The sequence below is a fragment of the Narcine bancroftii genome, chromosome 6 (genome assembly GCF_036971445.1).
Source record: "Narcine bancroftii isolate sNarBan1 chromosome 6, sNarBan1.hap1, whole genome shotgun sequence".
Classification (NCBI taxonomy): Eukaryota; Metazoa; Chordata; class Chondrichthyes; order Torpediniformes; family Narcinidae; genus Narcine; species Narcine bancroftii.
In genome coordinates, this window is record NC_091474.1 from 226,225,693 (window position 1) to 226,248,335 (window position 22,643).

General features: G+C 43.1%; 1 protein-coding gene across 1 annotated transcript in view; it reads left to right on the forward strand.

The window, feature by feature from the left end:
• The window catches only part of cdc40 (cell division cycle 40 homolog (S. cerevisiae)), a 154,892-nt gene that overhangs the window by 81,337 nt on the left and 50,912 nt on the right, over positions 1-22,643 (forward strand). Inside the window, exons 8-11 of the mRNA XM_069887585.1 lie at positions 3,664-3,738; positions 11,373-11,418; positions 20,397-20,498; positions 21,661-21,776. Coding sequence (XP_069743686.1) covers positions 3,664-3,738; positions 11,373-11,418; positions 20,397-20,498; positions 21,661-21,776 — 339 coding nt within the window. The remainder of the gene's footprint in view (positions 1-3,663; positions 3,739-11,372; positions 11,419-20,396; positions 20,499-21,660; positions 21,777-22,643) is intronic.

Here is a 22,643-nt window from a genome sequence, read left to right on the forward strand (position 1 = left end):
GAACCCTTGCCTCAGCCACCAACCCATCCGATGCCCCAACCATCAGCCCATCCGAGCTCCCGACCTTCCAACCACCAGCCCATACAAGCTCTGGGCGTCTTGAACAAACCAGGTACTTAATGTAGTTAAAAAATATGACCTGTGTAAAAGTTGACCCCACTCCCCTTCTCAATTTGACCCAAAAAATTGGTCTAAAAATCTCGACTATAATTGAATACATGACCCATGTGCTTGCAGTCAACTCTTTCATCTCCACCTCTATTTTGGGAATTCTTTATTTATTTACTGGTTGTGGGCTTTGTTTCCTTAATTTTTGTTTATTTGTTCATAGTGTTTGTCATTTTAAGCTAACTGGTCTAGTAATAGATGGATCTTCTTTGAGACTCTCCAAAGATTTCCAGACTATTCCTATATTGTGAAGTCAGCTCATAGTTTTACACCTCACATAATTGGTCTATCCTGATCTGTTGAGTTGCCCCCTGTTGTATTTTTGCACATTTGTTCATGACATACGAACAGCCAGGCTGAAGGTAAAAGCAGTCAAGCTTAATTGCTCCTGAACTGAGGAAGAAGTTAACAGTCAAACAATTTGGAGTGTCTGCAGTTGGGTGTCTTCTAATCTGGAAAGGAAGGCTTTTTTTTTAGACATACAGCACAGTAACAGGCCCTTTTGGACCATGAGCTCATGCTGCCTAATTACACCCAATTGACCTACAACCCCCAGTACATTTTATTAAAGGGCGGGAGGAAACTGGATCCCTGGGGAAAGTCTATGCAAACTCAGGGAGAACATACAAACTCTTTAAAGACAGCACAGGATTCAAGCCCTGGACCCGATCGCTGGCGCTGTAACAGCATTGTGCTAACCGCAACACTAACCATGCCTCCCATTGTATCTTTTCTCAGGGATTTTTACATCAGAATTAGAATTTGTCGTCATGAACGATTCTGGAAATCCAACACTTTTATGGTTGCCTTTGCTGAGACCAGTATTTTATCTAAATTATTTTTAGTTCGTTTATTTCCTCAAATTTAAATTCCTCATCTGCCCTGGTGAGATACAACTTTATTTTTCTGGATCAGCAATGCAGAACTCTGGCTGCTAATCCAACATGTGCTACTTTTGGTTACACGAATAAGACGAGTTATGCTGCCATAAAATCTAGGCTGGTTTTCATATCCTGATAGTTTTACAGATCGGTTCTGTAAATATTAGAAAGTTTTACAATTCAATTTGCAGATTTTATTTTTAATTTTATCATGGATCAGCTCATTATTTAACCCAATGAGAAAGAAAAATAGAATTTACATAGTGTTTTTTGGCCCCTGTCTCAGAGCATTTTACAGCTAATTCTTTTATGAGTGGTCAGGAGTTAATGCTTCTCGATTTTCAAATAGCAAGGATCCGCAAATTAGTAAAGCAAAGGTGCTGGAGAAACTCAGCAGGTCATGCAGCATCCATATAAGGTATAAGTGAGAACTGGTCGGTTATGTATCTTTGCAAAATACACACAGTGCCCAACACATAGTAATCACATGTACACATAAAGATATAATTTAAAATGTGTACTTTAAACTGCAGTTGATCGTCTTCCAAAAAACCCAGTGAGCATGTGTAATTTATCCTGTGATATGCACATAGAAGCATTAAACAAATGTTCTGAACTGAGTCAGCTCATCTAATTGCAGTACATTGTACCTCCCATTTTCAACCATCAATAGAAAACACAAAGCAAAAGCTCAAAATGATAAAGCACAATCCATTAAGTCAACTCCTTTCAGCAATAAAATATAGAGGCATTTGAAAGATCCACATATTGGTGCCAGCAGCATGTTAACTCAATTTGATTTTTTCATATACTTTTAATTTATCTTTGTCACTCACGCTGTGGAGGATCCATTCCATAGTACTTCTATAACTGGTGGCTGAAGACAAACTGCTACTCCAGTTAGTCAGTCCCATAAACTTTACTGCTGAACATTGCAGGACAGATTTTAGTGTTCCATTTTCTGTTGAGCTTTGGATATTTTCATTTGTCCAAACATTTATCATCAAAAGGAAGATCTGTCCAATAATTTTTATATATTTTTTGTTTTGGAAGCTTAACTCTCTTCAGGATGATTATTTGCTGACTGTATTCACCAGTGACTTGTGTGGAATCGTTAAATCATTGGGGTCCAAAAAGAAACATTCTTTGCTCCATCTGCATAAAAAAAAAAGTTTTACCCTTGTATCTATCCAATTTTATAATAACTTTAAAATAAGTAGACTCTATTTTATCACTTGTTTACAGTAGATGAGTTCTGGATCAATACTACTGTACATTTACAAAAAGTTCTCATCATTCTTCAAAGGGACTGATCATAAGTTCTCTACCTTTTCTCAATCTACTATGTTCTTGTTCAACTTTCATCATCTTCATTTCAAATAAACTAATGCTGCCTTCTCCAGTTTAATCTTGTTGATAAAGTCCCCAACCTTGGGTTCAGTAAATCTCTGACTCGCTGAGATCGTTGTGTACGTACTAAAATCCATTGACTGAAATTAGATGCAATGCTACAGTTGTGGCCAACCAATATTTTATAATAGTTCAACGTTCATCTCAGCTTTTGTACTCCATGCCTATATCTACTCCAACATCCCAATTACTTCACTAAATGATGCAAAATGCATCACTTCACACTTCTGGTATTCAATTTCCTCTGTTAAATCAATCCTTAATTTTTGGTGTAGTGTGCAAACTTGGATCTTTAACTCAAATATAAATCAGCCTTGAATCTTGAGGAAAATACTGACTGTCACCACCAGTCTGATGAACAGTCATTCCTTCAGTCTTTTTTTTCAGTGTTTCACTTCCATGGATCACATTATTATGGGTGGTACTGTTAGAGTAGCAATTAGTGCAATTCTGTTACGGTGCCAGCGACCGAGGATCAATTTCCAGTGCTGACTGTAAGGAGTTTGTACTTTCTTCTATGTCTGCATGGGTTTTCCTCCAGTGCTCTGGTTTCCTCCCACCCTTCAAAAACATACTGGGGGTATAGGTCAACTGGGTGTAATTGGGCAGCACAAGGTCAAAAGGGCCCGATATTGTGCTGTATCATTTCCTTTCACCACCTACAAAAATAGCATGGAGATGATAGAAAAGTTGATCTAGGAAAATCTACATGACCAGATGCATACATTCATAGATTTTGAAGGAAGTACAAGAGGGGATCATGGCAATAATTTTTCACGAGCAAATTGTGTTTAATCAATGTGATAACATTTTAGATAAAGTATCAGAGAGAGCTGGTGAGGGTAATGCCTTCAATCTGGTGTACAAGAACTCCCAGATGGCTTTTGATCAAGTGCTATATCAGTAAAGCTTATCAGCAAAGTTGAAGCGTGTGGCATAAAAAGGAGCATGGAAAGCAGGGACACAAATCTAAGAACCAGATAACAGAAGGGTTTGGTGAAAGGTGGTTTTTACAGACTGGAAGAAGGTGGACCTTAGTGTTCCTGGGGATCAGGTTTGAGACCATTCTTTAAATGTTGTTGATCTATGTTCATGTTCTAGAGTGGGTGCAAGCCCTGATTTCTGAATTTGCAGATGTCAGTAATGTGGCAGGATTGTGAACTCATTTAGTAACTCAAGTAATTCTTGATCCATTATGTTTTAGGGTGTCAGTGCGATTCGACTATTTCCAAAATCTGGTCACCTGCTTTTATCCTGTTCCATGGACTGTAAAATTAAGGTAAGGATTTATTGTACAGCTTCAGAATTCCCAATTGTCAAAAACTTGTTAGTGGTTGCAAAACAATACCATAATAGAAAGATGGGTTTTATTAGCATCCTTGAACTGATTGTGAACCTTGAATATTGTACTATCACAAAACCAAAGTAAACTTTTTCACTTTAACTTCATCCACCTGCTTGCTTGTTTACGTTTGTATTATTTATGTGCGTCCTAATTTAATTGCCTTATATGTCTCATCCTGGGTGAGGACCTCATCCAGCTCTAGCCTTAGGGGCTGTTGAGGGAGCTGGAGCAGGGCGGAATCTTGGACTGAGTGGTTGGCACTGAAAAGAGATTGGAAGTGTTCTGACCATCGGTTGAGGATGGAGATCTTGTCGCTGAGGAGGACTTTGCCATCTGAGCTGCGCAGCGGGCTTTGGACTTGGGGTGAGGGGCCGTACACAGCCTTTAGAGCCTCGTAGAAACCCCTGAAGTCGCCAATGTCCGCGCTGAGCTGGGTTCGCTTGGCGAGGCTAGTCCACCACTCATTTTGGATCTCCCGGAGTTTGCGCTGAAGATGGCTGCATGCGCGACGGAAGGCTTGTTTCTTCTTTGGACAGGACGGCTTTGTAAGGTGAGCCTGGTGGGCAGCTCGCTTCTTTGCCAGCAGCTCCTGGATTTCCTGGCTGTTATCGTCGAACCAGTCCTTGTTTTTCCTGGAGGAGAAGCCCATTACCTCTTCAGTGGATTGCAGTATGGTAGTCTTCAACTGATCCCAGAGGGTTTCAGGGGACAGATCCGTCGAGCTTTGCTTTGAGGTTTGCCTGGAAGTTTCCTCTCGCTTCGTCTGACTGCAGGTTTCCAACATTGAACCTCTTTCTGGGGGCTTTACTGTTCCTGGGCTTTGGCTTGAAGTGAAGGTTGAGCTTGCAGCGAACCAGCCGGTGGTCAGTGTGGCATTCCGCGCTGGGCATGACCCTGGTGTGGAGCACATCTCGTTTGTCACTTTCTCGCACCAGGATGTAGTCCAGGAGGTGCCAATGTTTGGATCGGGGATGCATCCAGGTAGTCTTAAGGCTGTCCCTCTGCTGAAAAAGGGTGTTTGTAATGACAAGCCGCTGATCTGCGCAGAGCTACAACAGGAGGCGCCCATTGACGTTGCACTTGCCGACGCCATGCTTGCCCAGGATTCCTGGCCAGGTTTCTGAGTCTTTGCTGACGCGAGCGTTGAAGACGCCAAGGATGACAACCTTGTCGGCTGTAGGGGTGTGTTGGATGAGGTTGCGCAGGTCAGTGTAGAACTTGTCCTTTTCTGCTGGTTCCGCCTGGAGGGTTGGAGCATAGACACTGATGAGGGTGATGTGACGCTTGTTTTGAAGGGGGAGTCACATGGACATGATTCGGTTCGAGTGGCCTGTCGGAAGGTTTTCGAGTTTGGAGGCAATGAAGTTCTTGACCAAAAAGCCTACGCCAGATAGGCGTCGTTCATCCGAAGGCTTGCCAGACCAGTAGAGTGTGTAGCCCGTGCCGCGTTCTTGGAGGCTGCCTACATCTGCCAGGCGGACTTCACTGAGAGCCGGGGAGGGAGCGGCAAAGCAGCAGGTATGGATGGAATCCCCCCAGAGGTCTGGAAGGCTGGCGGCAAAACTCTGCATGTCAAACTGCATGAGTTTTTCAAGCTTTGTTGGGACCAAGGAAAACTGCCTCAGGACCTTCGTGACCATCATCACCCTGTACAAAAACAAAGGCGAGAAATCAGACTGCTCAAACTACAGGGGAATCACGCTGCTCTCCATTGCAGGCAAAATCTTCACTGGGATTCTCCTAAATAGAATAATACCTAGTGTCGCCGAGAATATTCTCCCAGAATCACAGTGCGGCTTTCGCGCAAACAGAGGAACTACTGACATGGTCTTTGCCCTCAGACAGCTCCAAGAAAAGTGCAGAGAACAAAACAAAGGACTCTACATCACCTTTGTTGACCTCACCAAAGCCTTCGACACCGTGAGCAGGAAAGGGCTTTGGCATCGGATGCCCCCCAAAGTTCCTCAACATGATTATCCAACTGCACGAAAACCAACAAGGTCGGGTCAGATACAGCAATGAGCTCTCTGAACCCTTCTCCATTAACAATGGCGTGAAGCAAGGCTGTGTTCTCGCACCAACCCTCTTTTCAATCTTCTTCAGCATGATGCTGAACCAAGCCATGAAAGACCCCAACAATGAAGACGCTGTTTACATCCGGTACCGCACGGATGGCAGTCACTTTAATCTGAGGCGCCTGCAAGCTCACACCAAGACACAAGAGAAACTTGTCCGTGAACTACTCTTTGCAGACGATGCCGCTTTAGTTGCCCATTCAGAGCCAGCTCTTCAGCGCTTGACGTCCTGTTTTGCGGAAACTGCCAAAATGTTTGGCCTGGAAGTCAGCCTGAAGAAAACGGAGATCCTCCATCAGCCAGCTCCCCACCATGACTACCAGCCCCCCCCCCCCCCACATCTCCATCGGGCACACAAAACTCAAAATGGTCAACCAGTTTACCTATCTCGGCTGCACCATTTCATCAGATGCAAGGATCGACAACGAGATAGACAACAGACTCGCCAAGGCAAATAGCGCCTTTGGAAGACTACACAAAAGAATCTGGAAAAACAACCAACTGAAAAACCTCACAAAGATAAGCGTATACAGAGCCGTTGTCATACCCACACTCCTGTTCGGCTCCGAATCATGGGTCCTCTACCGGCATCACCTACGGCTCCTAGAACGCTTCCACCAGCGTTGTCTCCGCTCCATCCTCAACATTCATTGGAGCGCTTTCATCCCTAACGTCGAAGTACTCGAGATGGCAGAGGTCGACAGCATCGAGTCCACGCTGCTGAAGATCCAGCTGCGCTGGGTGGGTCACGTCTCCAGAATAGAGGTCCATCGCCTTCCCAAGATCGTGTTATATGGCGAGCTCTCCATTGGCCACCGTGACAGAGGTGCACCAAAGAAAAGGTACAAGGACTGCCTAAAGAAATCTCTTGGTGCCTGCCACATTGACCACCGCCAGTGGGCTGATATCGCCTCAAACCGTGCATCTTGGCGCCTCACAGTTTGGCGGGCAGCAACCTCCTTTGAAGAAGACCGCAGAGCCCACCTCACTGACAAAAGGCAAAGGAGGAAAAACCCAACACCCAACCTCAACCAACCAATTTTCCCCTGCAACCGCTGCAACCGTGTCTGCCTGTCCCGCATCAGACTTGTCAGCCACCAACGAGCCTGCAGCTGACGTGGACAATTACCCCCTCCATAAATCTTCGTCCGCGAAGCCAAGCCAAAGAAAAGAAAAAGAAAAAAAAAATTAATAATTAATTTCTGACCTCGTATTTGCCACCACCTCATTATGGTGATGTTATTATTTAACAGATTTATGTTAACCTTTAATGTTAAACTAAAAATGTCTTAGTAATAAATTATAGTTAAAATGTTGTGTCTATTCTTATTTGTGGACTGGTACAGGGTCACACACAGGTCACAGCAGATTTACAGATATACCATTGTACTCATTGTTCATTCTCGGAGCTAATGAATTTCAAGTGGGTCTTAATTATTCAAGAACTGCTGAAGGAAGCCAACTGATTTTAATCAAAGCCATTTAAGCCTCTTGAACAGAGATTGTTATGAATATGGAATGGTTTTGAAAAAGGAACAGAATTTTGGTAGAAATAAAACTAATGTCATGTGGTTTCCAAGAATTGGGACTCACCTCAATGATGATGTAATATATTACCTAATTCAGACATTTTGAGTTCAGCTTTGGAAGAGTTCAATTTGGAGAGTACAGAAGTCAAAGCCCAATGACATACAGGGGTTGAAACCTTGTGAAAGACAGGGTTGAGTTACAGTAACCAGAATTGATGCTGTTTGTTACTTCTGTGAAAAGGGGAACACAGAACCAGTGGCTTTTGAAATAAGGAAGACTATTTTGTTGTTTCTTTAGAAAAGAGGACAGATTTCTGCTGGGTCTATTTTATGTTCTTTGGCTTGGCTTCGCGGACGAAGATTTATGGAGGGGGTAAAAAGTCCACGTCAGCTGCAGGCTCGTTTGTGGCTGACAAGTCCGATGCGGGACAGGCAGACACGATTGCAGCGGTTGCAGGGGAAAATTGGTTGGTTGGGGTTGGGTGTTGGTTGGGGTTTATGTATGGCCAGTTCATTTAACCCTTGTCTGGTTTGTGACTTCATCAGGGAAGAAAATAGCCACTTCGTTTAATCGTTGTGTGGGTTTGTGAATTCATTGTGGAAGAAAATAGCCACATTGTGAATAAAAAAAGCCTGATGTTTAAAAGTGCTTTATAATCATTTCTGAACTGAGAATTTAAGACCTTCAAGCAAGACTAAAATGATGCTGAACTTTTAAAGGTTGACTTTTCAGATTGGGACTTTAATTATACACAAACACACATCCATTCACATTTGTGCATAGTGGGGTTAAGTTTAGAGATAAGTAAGAAATGTTATGTTGTTAATAGTTAAAAATCTATTATTTTGAATTTACCATGGTCTGGTGAATTTTCCATTGCTGTTCCTGTGTTAGTGCTAACAATGTCCCAAACAAAATTTAAAAGGGTTGTTGATTTTGTTAGTTCATAACAATTGAAAGATGTAAATTTTTAACAAAGCATGATAATAATTTGATTATTGGAAATGATGTGTATTATGATTATTAACGCAACATGAGAAATTTGGACAAAATTCTAAATCATGAACTTCTGTGTACAAGTTGACTGGCAGATAAGTTAGATCCCCATTTTCACCCTTCATGGTTTTATCATATATTGTACATGTAAGTCGAACACCCCTTCCCCCCACCCCCCCCCCATGTTTTCTGCAAGGAAAGTGTTGGAGACTAGTGTCTGTGCCTCACAGCAACAACCCAAACTTTGTTACAACACCCCAATTGCCAAGTAACAAATCTGTAAATTAAGCAAGCAAGTAAAAAAAAATTAAAATTTCTTTGGTTCTGGCCGGGAATATGCCAATGGAGCTGGGTCCAAGTCTTCAGCATTGGCTGCAGCTGGAGTCGGCGACAGCGACTCCATTCTCAACATTAGATGTGGTGCCATCCGTATTGAAGAAGTAGTCTCACTGCCCAAGTGTGCTTGGTGCTGGAACCACGGCTATGTGTCGGCCTACTGGGCAGGAGTGGACACCTCTGTCTACTGGCATTAGCGGCGACCTCAGGCACCTGGACATTAGCAGCAACCTCAGGCTCCCACATAGGAGCAGCGACCTTGGGTAGAATGTCTGGATGGGCTATGGTGGCACCTGGTGGTAGGGGAGTGGTGCTTTCAGGTTGTCTTGTATGCCAAATTTATGTCGAGTGTTTTTTTTAAATTTTAAGGTCTCAAAAATATATCTGGCGTACGTTAAACTCCCCCCCCCCCCCCCCCACCCCTCCAATTTTTGAGGGTTTCAAGACTTGTATGCCGAAATATATGGTACTCTTTTGAATACTCTATAGATGCAATATCTCCCTGGTATCTACTACTGTAAACTTAGAATGATTTATATTCATGCTGGAGATTTGTTTTAGGTCTTGTGATGAATTCATTATAGTTGACCCATATTAATGGACCCCACAACCACAATGTGTGATACTTGTGCACACATTTGACATGTGATATCAATTTCAGTAAATTGAAAAGGATTCTGCCACTAATTATTAAGATTTAAGTACAAAAACATCAAAATCCATTTCACAGAGGATGAAAGGAATGGATGTCAAGCTGTTCTGATCAATATGCAAAAGATTTCACTGTTTGGTTTAACCTGAGTAACCAGCCAGGGATGGATGATGGCCTGAGTATAACCAATGCTCCATTGCAAAGCCTTCAGATGTTTAATTGGAGGAAAATTGGAGATTGCTGACTTGTTGCAATGAAGAGCAATCAAATTAAAAACTAGGTAATCAAAATCATGGACTCAGGCCCAAATTATTGGTTACCTTTGTGACTGATTGTTATATTTTATATTGTATATAGATAGGTTTTAAAGGAGATAAATTGTGGCAGGTTTTTTTTAAGTGTAGGTCACATACAAACACTTCAAATCAGATCTCATTTAAAATGAAAGACCTCGGCTCAAGCCAGACAGTTCAGACTCTGAGTGCTTTGCAAAACCTTTGAAGGATGCCTGTAGGGACTTCACAAGTAGATGCTAATTGGACATGCTGTGGAATAATGGATTATTGTTTTGGAAAGCAACAGATGAACGAACTTAGAAGATTTGGTCCGGTGCTGCAGTCTGAATGCAATTTGCTCTTCTAAGAGGGTCATGTGGTCTTGCAAGCAGAGAGAGAGTCAAAAGGCTTTTCTCTGAGAGTGTGAGAGAGAATTCAGTTCTACAGTTCAGCAGCAGCTGGGACTGCAACAGGACAAGCTGGCAAGCTTGTGGAAAAAAAACCCATTTTGAAGACTGGTTGTGAGTTCTTAGTTCAGCCTGGTCAAGGCCCTTGTGGTCCATCCAAGAAAGATGTATAATGTTTCACTTAAAATAAGGGAAACAAAAAGGAACTCTGTGATGACCTGAAAGAAAGAGGTTATCATCTGGAAAACCCTGAATGGGAAAGTTTCTTCAGCAAGACACTGAAGTGGCTGATTGGAAGGAATCAGTTGTGGGTGTCCAATGAGCAACAAATCTCTCTGAAAACCAACAAGAACCTTCCTGAGTGGTAACTATTTACCTTTCAAGCACCAAAGCCTAGGGAAATTCATAAATATTAAATTCTGTGCACAGTTTAAGAATTGCCTGATACCAGTGAACTTGGAGAAGTGAGAGTGAATCCAAGACCTTTCCTGAACATATACACATACGCTGAAAATTAGAAGGGGGTTAAATTAATAGTAATAAGTTAAAGTGTGATCCTGTTTTCATGTTTAAAGATAATAAAATTAACTTTTGTTTAAGTATCCATTTGTCTTGGTGAATTTCTATTGGTGCTGGGTTTTGGGGTCCTCTGGCTCATAACACCCTTTACTTCCTAATTAATCTGAGGTTCTCCAGCATATTTGTGCATTTCACTTAACCCCAGCATCTGCAGTTTCTTGTTTAGTTCCAGTCAGCAATCAGAGCTGCACAATTAGCTTCCATATCATGTACCCACAAAGGGTCAGTGTCTATGAGATTTGAAGGTGCTCACAAGGAACTGGGAGGGAAATTTTTGCTTAGGTCATAACTTTACATGGGGTAAAGCTAAGGAATTGGAAGCCTGCAGGCACATACTCATGGTGCTCCCCATTAACAGCTACGTATAGTCAACATATGACATGGTATTTAGATGGGGATGAGGGATAGCACATCATGATTTTTATTTACAAATTCCAGAGGAAGCCTGGATGTTATCTGACTTTTAGAATTGTATTGATAGTTGTAAACCTAGTTTATGAACCCCTAATCTTCAAGAGTTTCTCTTCTCAACCATGTTGAAGTCAATACCAGAGCAACAATAAATATTATTGGATCCTTTTAGCAGCGTACTAAATAATGGTTGGTATTTAGAATTGACTGTCCATCCACCATAGTTGTAGGATTTTGTAGAGACAAGAAGGGAAAAAAATGTCGAGGGAATTTGAAATCTGATATATCCTTTACATTTTGATTTCAGCTTTGGGAAGTTTACAATGAGCGGAGGTGTATTAGAACATTCATTGGTAAGTAGAAATTATATTCTGTTATATATGAACAAACAACAAAGATAGATGGTCGAGTGTGTTGGTTATCATAGATTCCAACAACCCAGAACAGAGCCTTCAACTCATCATATCCATGCTAACAAATATCGCTTTCTGGGCTAGTCACATCTGCTTGAATTTGATCTATATTTTCATAAATCTTTCCTGTCATTGTATCTGTCGAAAAATCTTTTGAATTTTGTAATGTTACCCACTTCTTTAGCTTCTTGTTTAGATGTGAACTATCCTCCTGAGTAAAGTATTTGCTCCCCAGATCCCTTTTAAATCTCTCCCCTCTCATGTGAAACCTAGGCCTTCTAGTTCGATAATTGGCTATCCTGGGAATAAGACTACGAGCACTCACTTTATCCATGCTTTTCATGATTTCATGAATCTTTAGAGGAAATATAAAACTTTGACCTACTTGGATGATTGTCATCTTTTGTAATTTGTTTAATACAATTTGAAAACCAAACTTATCATTTCAAGTGTTTTGCACAATTGGCTTCTAATTTCTACACTTAATGTGTTGTTCCTAAAGGATATGATAACTTCAATGTGTGACTTTCTTTTTAAAGCTAGAAATGTTTTACACCACATTGTGGGAATTTAACATTGTCTTTCAAGTCAAATATTGTTCAACAAGAATGTCTGTATATACTATTTTCTTTTTTTTTTCTTTGGCTTGGCTTCGCGGACGAAGATTTATGGAGGGGGTAAAAAGTCCACGTCAGCTGCAGGCTCGTTTGTGGCTGACAAGTCCGATGCGGGACAGGCAGACACGATTGCAGCGGTTGCAAGGGAAAATTGGTTGGTTGGGGTTGGGTGTTGGGTTTTTCCTCCTTTGCCTTTTGTCAGTGAGGTGGGCTCTGCGGTCTTCTTCAAAGGAGGTTGCTGCCCGCCAAACTGTGAGGCGCCAAGATGCACGGTTTGAGGCGTTATCAGCCCACTGGCGGTGGTCAATGTGGCAGGCACCAAGAGATTTCTTTAGGCAGTCCTTGTACCTTTTCTTTGGTGCACCTCTGTCACGGTGGCCAGTGGAGAGCTCGCCATATAACACGATCTTGGGAAGGCGATGGTCCTCCATTCTGGAGACGTGACCCATCCAGCGCAGTATATACTATAAATACACATAAATGCTGGAGGAACTTGCATCATGCAATATCCATGGGAGACTGTTGTGTCCATATGAAAATTATATTTTGCTGCTTATGAATGCTGTGTGACCTGCTGAGTTTCTTCAGCATGTTTCTGTCTTGAAATACATCCTGTGGTACTTCATAATTTAATAGAAATGGTGCTGATTTTGATGTAGTAATGATTAGAAAACAACAGTACTTTGGCATAATCACTCAATAGCCCCTTTTATATAGCCACTTAAATCTGGGATATTTGCATCTTTATTGTGCTATTGTAGTGCCCACGATACGGTAGTGCTGCGAAAAGAAAGGAACGTGTCTGCACCGAGCTGAGTGAAACAGTAACTCACTTTTTATTCAAACAGATTGCGCTACAAAACAATAATTCAAACCCCTCCCCACCCGCCGTGTGGGAGTGATGTCAGTGCTCGCTCCCTGCAGTCCGCTTTCTAACCCTGGCGCTCCTCAGTGAGGAGGCGGTTTCTGCGCCATTGTGTGTAGGCTGTGTGCTGTGGCAATTCAGTCCCATGTGTACAGGGCTGGACCGGACTGCTACACTACTACCCCCCCCAGAATTACAAACGGTTCTCATGGTCTTTGTTTTAGAGTCCTCAGGAGGGTGGCCATATTGCTGCAACTGAGGAGAAGGGAAAGCTTCCATGCCATCTAAGTTGGTCCATAGTGAACATGTCCTGTCTACCCCAAACGTCCAGAGTAAAACCCACCTCATCCCTCTTAAGCACTTTAATAGGTCCATTGTAAAGGGGTTCCTGGCTGGCCCCTCCTGACGAAAACAAAATCCGCAGTTTTTAAATCTTCTGGGGCATGGCAGGGTTGCGTGGCATGCCGTGTGTGGTAGTAGGAAGTGGGCGTGGGTTGGCTGTACTGTCCCTTAAACGCTACAGGACATCCATGGCATTGGGTTGAGGTTCAGTGGAGGTCACCTGGAACAGCGATCAGCGTCCCATAGACTATCTCGGCTGATGAGGTGGAGAGTCCTTCTTTGGATGCCAAGCAGGACCCATGGGAGTTCATCCATTTAGTTCGGGCCCTGGAGTCGAGCTTTCAGAGGCACTTTCAAGTGGCAGTGAAAGCACTCTACCAGTCCATTCACTTGTGGGTGGTAGGCAGTCGTGTGGTGTAACTGGCTACCACAGAATTTTGATGGTGTTGACCACAGGGAGGAGGTGAACTGGGCTCCTCAGTTGGAGGTCATATGTGAGGGGACACCGAAACAAGCAACCCACTGTGACATGAATGCTCACAGGATGGCATAGAGACTGCCTCTGACCAGCGTCCTTTGGCTGATTGGCATTCACGTGGATATGGTGGAATCTGTTTTCTGTAGGTGGGAAGGGTTGTCATGTGCCAAGGCATGTCACTGGGTTTTGGCACGTTGTCATAGTACGCAGGTCTTCGTCCAGAGTGAGACTTTGGCATAGTCCATGCCATACGAACCGATCTGAGATGAGGTGGACTGTTGTTATGATAGAGGGTGCAAAAATCCATGCACTTGGTTGAACACCCGGTGTCTCCAAACAGCGGAAAGGATGGGTCTTGGGCGGCCAGTGGACATGTCACAAAGGAGTAGTGGTCCTCCTGGTTCAGGGGCAAACTCCTGTATCTGCAGTCCTGTGATGGCCGTGCAGTAGGCCTGCATGTCTGCATCCATGGCCTGGTCCCTGGCTAGTTGGGTCATGTCGATACCACCCATAGCCTCAGAGATTGTTGGGCATTAGAGTGCATTTGTTATTACATTGGACGTGTTGGATGTCTGTAGTAAATTCTGAGATATAGGAAGGATGGCGTTGCTGTCTAGATGACCATGGGTCCGAGATCTTCCCCAGCGTATGTGTATGCCGTGAATACCTGGCCTTCTAGGATGTACCTAAAATGGCATATGGCCAGGTACAGAGCTACCAGCTCCTGTCCAAAAGAGCTGTACTTAAGTTCGGGTGGCCTCAGGCACTTGCTGAGAAAAGCAAGAGGCTTCCATTGTTGATTGACCCACTGCTGCAGTACTGTGCCAACCTCTCTCTCGGAGGTGTCCGTTGTCAATGACAAAGGGGAGTCTGGGTCTGGGTGGGCCAAGAAAGTGGTTTCAGATAGTGCTGTTTTGGTTGCTTCGAAGGTTTGGAGTGTTTCAGTGGCCCAGGTGAGAGTCTGATAAGGTTGAATAGTGGTTGCATGAAGGTTGCTGCTCCTGGGAGGAAACAATGGTAAAAGTTTACCATCCCTACAAATTCCTGCAATCCCTTGAGAGAGGTTGGATTGGGAAAACTGCAGATGGTCTCCACCTTGTCGGGCAGTGGTATGACTCCCATTGCTGGTGATATGATGTCCCAGGAAATCGATGGTGTCCAAACCAAACTGGCATTTAGCTGGGTTGATCATTAATCCATGAGCCTGAAGCTTGGTGAAGAGCTGCTGAAAGTTTTCCCGCGTTGGGGCTAGTGATGAGAATATTGTCAAGATAGACGAATATTCCCTCCAGATCCATAAGGTGCTGGAACATCAGGACCGCATTATTTTGGCCAAAAGGCATACACACGAATTCGAAAAGTCTGAACAGGGTGACAATGGCAGTCTTTGGGATGTAATCAGGTGCACTGGGATCTGATGATATCCTTTAACCAAATCAACTTTAAAGAAGATCCTGGAGTTGAGCAGTGAAATCTTGCATATGTGGGATTGGATACTGATTTGGAACTGTTGAGTCATTTAACCGCCAGTAGTCTCTAGATGGGCACCACGCTCCAGAGTTCTTGGGGACCATATATAGGGGGGAGGCCCACGGGCTGTTTGAGCGGCGGACGATATCCAACTCCTCCATGGTTTCAAACTTGCTTTTGGCCAGGAGGAGCTTGTCCTGGAGAAGTCGTCTTTCCCTTGCGTAAACTGGTGGTCCAGTGGTCTCAATGAAATGCTGCACACTGTATGCAGATTCCGTGTCGTGGAAATTCGGGGCTACCAATGATGGGAAATCGGCCAGTAGGGAGATGTACTCATTCCAATTTGAGGCGTGGACTCCCATTGGCTGGAAATTTTGTTGGTGTACAGTGAGGGGAAAAACCTGGAAGGTTCTTGCGTTCACTAGGCGTTACCTGGTCAAATCAACCAGCAGTTCGTTGGCCCAAGAAAGTCTGCCCCTAGGAGGGTCTGACCCACGCAGGCGACTGTGCACTCCAGTTGGAATACTGTGTCCTTGGTGTGGATAGTCATAAGTCAAGTTCTGTAGCTGGGGATCGTAGAACTGTTGGCTTCCTGTAAGGGGAAACCTTGGGGATTGTTTTTCAGTTCGAAGAAAGTGGGTGGTATGAGGCTGATCTCAGCACCACTGTCCATGAGGAACAGTCGCCCATTCTTCAGGTCTCTTAGGTACAGGAGACCTTTACTGGTACCAACCGCCGAGGCCACTAACGACGCTTAGCTTTCTGGTTTCCCGGTTCCAGCCAGGTGTGGATCCAGGGAAATTACATGGGGGGGGGGGGATGCGATGTTGGGCATTACGGCCCCATCGACGGCACTAGTAGCAGTAATCAATAGCCTTGTCAGGACAGTTGCTGCGCTGCATCTGTACGGCTGCTGGGGAGGAGAACTGAGTAGTCCCTGCACTGCACACATAAACTGGACATAAATTGAGTCCGGTTGAGGGGTTCGGAAAAGCCGGTCCATTTCCTTGGCCACAAGGTAAGGGTAAGCAAAATCCATATTAGAGATGGCTGAGGCAACGTGGACTGGCAACTTTGACAGGAATATGGCTTTAAACAGGAAACACTTGGTGTGTCCATCTGCTAACGCCACTAGCTCCTGCATAAGGTCAGACGGGTTGCGGTCCCCTTGGCCCTGTGAGTTAAGTACACGAACAGCCTGTTTGTGCCGGCTGAGTTAGAAAGAGTCAAGTAAGAACTGACGAAAGAGGGTATACTTGCCTTCCATATGCAGATGGTTCAGAAAAGGGCTGACTCTTGCTGCTGTGACTGGATCCAGGGTGCTGACAACGTGCCAGAATTTGGTGTCTTCGGCTGTTATGCCTCTCAAACCATTGAAAGCTATGCGTGGTCACAACTGTACACTCACAATACGGTGGCGCTGCGAAAAGAAAGGAACATGTCTGCACTGAGCTGAGTGAACTAATAACTCCCTCTTTATTCAAACAGATCGTGTTACAAAGCAATACTGTGAAACCCCCACCAGTACCCCCGCCGTGCTGGCTCACGGGAGTGACGTCAGCGCACAGTCTCATGAGCGGCACTTGCTCCCTGTAGTCTGGTGCTCCTCCTCAGTGAGGGGGTCTCTGCACCATTGTGTGTAGGCTGTGTGCTGTGGGGATTCGGCCCCTTGTATACGGAGCTGGACAGGATTACTACACTATGCCTCCTTTGTAAAAGTTATGAACACGAAATGGGGGGGGTGGGGAAGGGAGAGGGGGGAGAACGATCCAATCCTGCCATTAACTCTCACCAGCAGAGGTCGTAACAACACGGAATCGACATCTGTGTAAAAGGGGTGATCCGGAACCATGAACAGAAATGATGTGTATGTGTACTGTATATTTTTTAGTGAATTTACGGGTAAGCATTTAAAACTTGGACAAAACATGCAACTAGGACAACAGGAAATATGTTTTTAATAATAATACTGCTGCCTTGCTCTCTCCCAGCATCCTGCTGCCCCGCTTTTTCCTTGGGGGGGTGGTGGGGGGGAGCAGGGCAGTGAGACCAGTGTGGGGACCAACAGTGGGATGCCAGGAAAGTCTCCCGACAGCCTGCTACCAGCCCCTTCACTGATCCTATTGCCCCACTCTCGTCACAAGCTGGTCTGTGGGTTTGTCCTCCGTTTGAACAGTCTGAAGCCCACTTGCCATTCACTCTTGGCCCCTTCCATTGGTGTTTGAACAGTCTGAAGCCCATGCCATTCTTGGCCCCTTCCATTGGTGAAGCAGTCATAGAAGCCTTGCAGTAGTTGAGATCACCCAGCTGAAAAATGTTAGTGTTAATGTGGGCTGCTCTTGGAGAGGGGTGTGGGCAATCGCAAAGTGTGGCTGGGTCCAGCACCAACCCGGCAAGGTATCATTCCTAGTACATCACTGATTTGACACTAGGTCTGACGGATTGAGCTGCGATTATACAGCAAAAGTGAAAGGCAGAGTCGATCTGGCTGACAGTGAGTAGTTCACTAGGGAATACCTGACCTGCAAGCACTTGGGGTTTAGCCCATCTCTGTGGTCTATGTGTGTTCCCATAAATGCAGAAGTCTGAAATGAGCTGCAGATGAAATGGCTGGAACTGGAGATGAAATGAGCTGGTGGTGAAATAGTGATGCATCTTCTACTCGACTCACTCTTTCATTAGGAGGATGAAGCACTGACATGTGGCTGGGAGGAGAATGAGAGATGATTTAATTCATAAGTACATAATACATGGTTTTGACAGGGCAGATGGTGTGGGGTGGCTGTTGGCCTTTCAAAATAAGGGCTTGATCATTCATGTCTTAAGATTAAAGTATGTATCAAAGGATACTGAAACTGGAACTCTACAGAAGGAGGGTGTGAATGCTCAGTCACTGACCTTCAGATATTAAGGGAGAAGAGATCAGTGTTAGCAAGTGGCATGATAAAAGACCAGCCCCCACACTGATCCCACTGCCCTGCTCACAGCTGTTCCCAGGGGTCTCTAGTCACCTTGTTCTGTGAGTAAGCTGCTTTGTCCTTAGTTTGAACAGTTAGAAGCCCACTGCCCTGCTTCCCCCCCCACCCCCACCTGACAGCCTGCCACCAGCCCCCAACAGAGTGAAGCTAGTGAGTCACACAGCAACTATGATCACCGTCAGTGTTACTCACCATTATCACCCTAATTTCAACTTCGCATACAAGAATCAGGGTACTTTTGAGCCATTTTTCGGGGTGGGGGGGGGAACGTGGTATGTTTTGCGTCACACTAAATGCCAACACTTTGTGTTACACATCCCGCCTCTTTTGCTCCCAGAATGCCGGCTTCCTGTGTAAAAATAACACACTGATCTGGCATTATGCCAGCTTTGGTTCAGTGTAAGCAAGCAAAGCTAGTGTAACGATGGATCTTCTTCACAGCAGTATTGCGGGATCTCTGGTTTTTTATTTTAAAAAAACCCTTATGAAAGACGCATCAATTCAAGATTTTTACAGATCCATAATTCAACATGGAAATTCAGAAGATACTATCAAAATTCAATGCACCATTACAACGCCACTACTTTTAAACAAGAAAATCTGCAGGTGCTGGAGTCAAATGCAATGAGCAAAGATGCTGGAAAAATTCAGCAGATCACACAGCATCCATAAGAATTAAAAGGTAACCAACATTTCAGGCCTGAGCCCTTTGTCAGGAAGAAGAAAAAAGAAAAGAAAAAAAACAGGTAGACTTGTTTTTTTTTCTCCTTTATTCCTGACAAAGGACTCAAGCTTGAAACATTGGTTACCCTTTACTTCTAAAGGATCCTGCATGACCTGCTGAGTTTCCCCAGCACATTGCAATCTCCTCAACTTGCAGACTTCTTCACCGCATTCAAGGAAAAGGGATATAAATGAATCCAAGAATTAGAAGCAAGAACAGGTTAACTGTCCCACTGATCCTATTCTACCAATCAATAAGATTTGGGTATTATTAGAGATATATAAAATTAAGGGATATAGATGGGGTAATTGAAAACAATCTTTTTCCATTGAGGTTAGATGAGATTTGAATCAAAGGATGTGGCTTAAGGCAAAATATTAGGAGGAATTTCTTCACTCAAAGGTTGGTGAGAGTTTGAAATGAGTTACCAGTGGAGGTGGTGAATGTGGACCAAGATATTAACATTTAAGAGAAGACTGGATGGGAGAGGTGATGGATGGCTATGGTCTGGGTACAGCTCAATAGAACTGGGCAGAATAATAGTTTGGCACAGACTAGATGGGCCAAAGGGTCTGTGTCTGTGTAGTGTTCTTTGGTTCTATTAGAATACTGTTTTTTTTAAAAAAAAATCTTCCATAGTGACTAATGAACATTGTTGCAGTCTTTAATATGATTGACTTTGCAATTACTGGTAGCTAAAACGATAAACTGTGTTCTAAGAGGAGGAATTTCAAAGGCCTAATGCATTTTGATCTTTAAATGTTTTGGTGTATGTTCATTGTGGGGGAATTTTGCTTGTAATTATCAGCCAGATTAATGGGCAAAACAAGGTTATTAGTCATTGTCACGGAGTTGGACAGCAGAGAAACAAACCCTTCGGCTCATCTTTTTAATGCTCCCCTCTTTAACCCTTTTTTGTCTAATAATTGGTTCCCAAAATTTAACTCACTAATTTTATATACATTTACTTGACTCCACGTAGGTTTGGGACTACATTTATTCCTCTCTAAAATGTATGAGGAACATTGAAATAAACTATTTAAATCTTGCAGGTTGATGTCAAGCTTTGAAAGATAAAAGATGTAATAAACTTCTGAAACTATTTCACAGTACAAAATTATAAATTTTTTGGCAACATTTGGTAGGACAGCCAAATTTCATCCCTGCTGTAATTGAAATCCCTGCCTTGTTAAGTGCCCTTTCATCATCAGGTTTGGTTTTGTATTTGCTTTAGTACTCTATTGTGCCTTTCTATTTCCTTTGGGCTAATAAGTTTGGTATTTCTTTGATGAATAGTGGCAGGTATTGAACGATGGCAGTGGTTTATTTAGTATATACTGGAGTTTAGGTAGAACAAAGCTGAAATATAAAAAGAGGCCAAGAAATATTTGTAGCTATCATGCCAGTGATGTTCATGTACTTTCTCACTCATTTTCTCTCTAAGGTCATAGTAAAGCTGTACGAGACGTCTGCTTCAATAATGAGGGCGCACGGTTCCTAAGTGCTGCTTATGACAGGTACCTTAAACTCTGGGATTCGGAGACAGGTGCGTAAAATATTTACAAATGGTTAGACTTCACAAAATTCCTATTTCTAATGTATTAACTGTCAATACTCGCCAGTCTTGCAAAATTAATTTCACCTGTTCCTATTGCTGCAAACGTATGTGTTGTTCAACAGTTTGCAATTTGAAACCAGATCTTAAATTTGTAGCTATTGTTAGGTTTTATTCCCCCCCAACTTTCAAAAGTCTGTATCTTTTGGTTTCTGCCTCCCTTGCAGTTAGGATATTTCTCATTTTATATGAACAATGTCAGGGTCATTCTGACCACTTCATGGTGACTTGTGCCAATATTGACTTTTTATCTCCACGTATTTGCCTTAAGAGTTTTTCATGCTGCCATTGCTAGAGCTTCAGTATTTCATGTTTTTATTTCAGATCTCAAGCATCCATTGTATTTTATTGTTTAGTCACCTCGGAGCCTTCAGTGACAAAAAAATAAAATACAATGGATGCTCGAGATCTGAAATAAAAACATGAAATATTGAAAAGCTACACGAACCACTAGATCTGGGTTGATCACATAAAGTACTGTTGAGCCTTCCTCTCATCTTTCAAAGCAGCTTGTTGTTTGTGGAATACTGTGGTAATGCTCAGAATTTCTCTGCTAGAATCATTTTTTTCCCATGGTCGGCAGCACTACTCTCCTTCAGAAATCCAACTTGAATGGATCTCTCCAGCAATAACACAACTCACACAACTTTCTTCTGTTGTGAAATGAGTTTTGTCCTGAACATGAAGCTCATCTGCTGCTCCTCATTTTCACTAAATTGAGAGCCTTTCCTTTTTAATGTTGATAATGGGTAAGAGATGATCACCCATTCCTCAAAAAGTGGACACCTCTGTTCTTGCAAGCTATTTCCAATCTTTAAATTCACTATTCTCTAATAATGTTGAAAATATTGTAGCCTCCCAGATTTGTGCCTCTTTACCTGGAACATTTTGTATGATCCCTCCTATCATCTATTTTGCCTTGGTATGTGAGCAAAATGAATCTTGTTAAATTCTATCAATTGCCTTTGATCTCTGTAGCTAAATATTTATATAAGTGATCCATTGCACACTGGTATTTCAGAAGATGCTATTCTCGTTCGCAATGTAATCAGATGCACCATTGCACCATCATTTCCTGTTTCTTTGCCATCAGGGAAATGCATTGATAAGTTTTCTAATCGAAAAGTTCCATACTGTGTCAAGTTTAATCCTGATGAAGATAAGCAGCATTTGTTTGTTGCTGGAATGTCAGATAAGAAGATCGTCCAGGTAAGAATATTCTATGGAACTCCATCTATATTTTGAATACCATTATGACTTTTAGTTATTGCTTCAATTATGAACCTATTTACAACATTAAAAGTAGTAATGTGGGTATAATTACCTCAATGTTTGTCTGGAGTCATTTTACATGAACTTCCATTTTCAGGGCTTTTTCACAAAATTGTGTGTGACCAAGTGAAATACCGTATTTTTACGCATAAAATGTGCATGTTATATGCATATTTTATAAATCAGGCACCCAGCGTTATATCCATGTGTGCACTATACAAGAATCTTTTTACAGGTTGAAAGAATGCGCACAATTAATAGTGTTCATGGGAAAGTAGAACCAGAAATTTATAGCGGGCGTAGGAATATAATAGCACCATTGAAAGAATGCACACAATTTATAGCGGCCATGGGAAAGACGCACCAGCATTTTATAGCCAGTGTGGGAATATTATAGCAAGCATTAGAATAATAGGGGCAATGAAAGAATGTGCACAATTTATAGCGGCCGTGGGAAAGAAGCAATTTATAGTGAGCGTGGGAATGTTATAGCAAGCATTAGAATGTAATAAAGGCTATGAAAGACCGTGCACAATTTAAAGTGGGCGAGGGAAATTTTGATCTTGGGAATATCTCTTTGTACTGTATGTACACAAAGATAAGCGTATACAGAGCCGTTGTCATACCCACACTCCTGTTCGGCTCCGAATCATGGGTCCTCTACCGGCACCACTTACGGCTCCTAGAACGCTTCCACCAGCGTTGTCTCCGCTCCATCCTCAACATCCATTGGAGCGCTTACATCCCTAACGTCGAAGTACTCGAGATGGCAGAGGTCGACAGCATCGAGTCCACGCTGCTGAA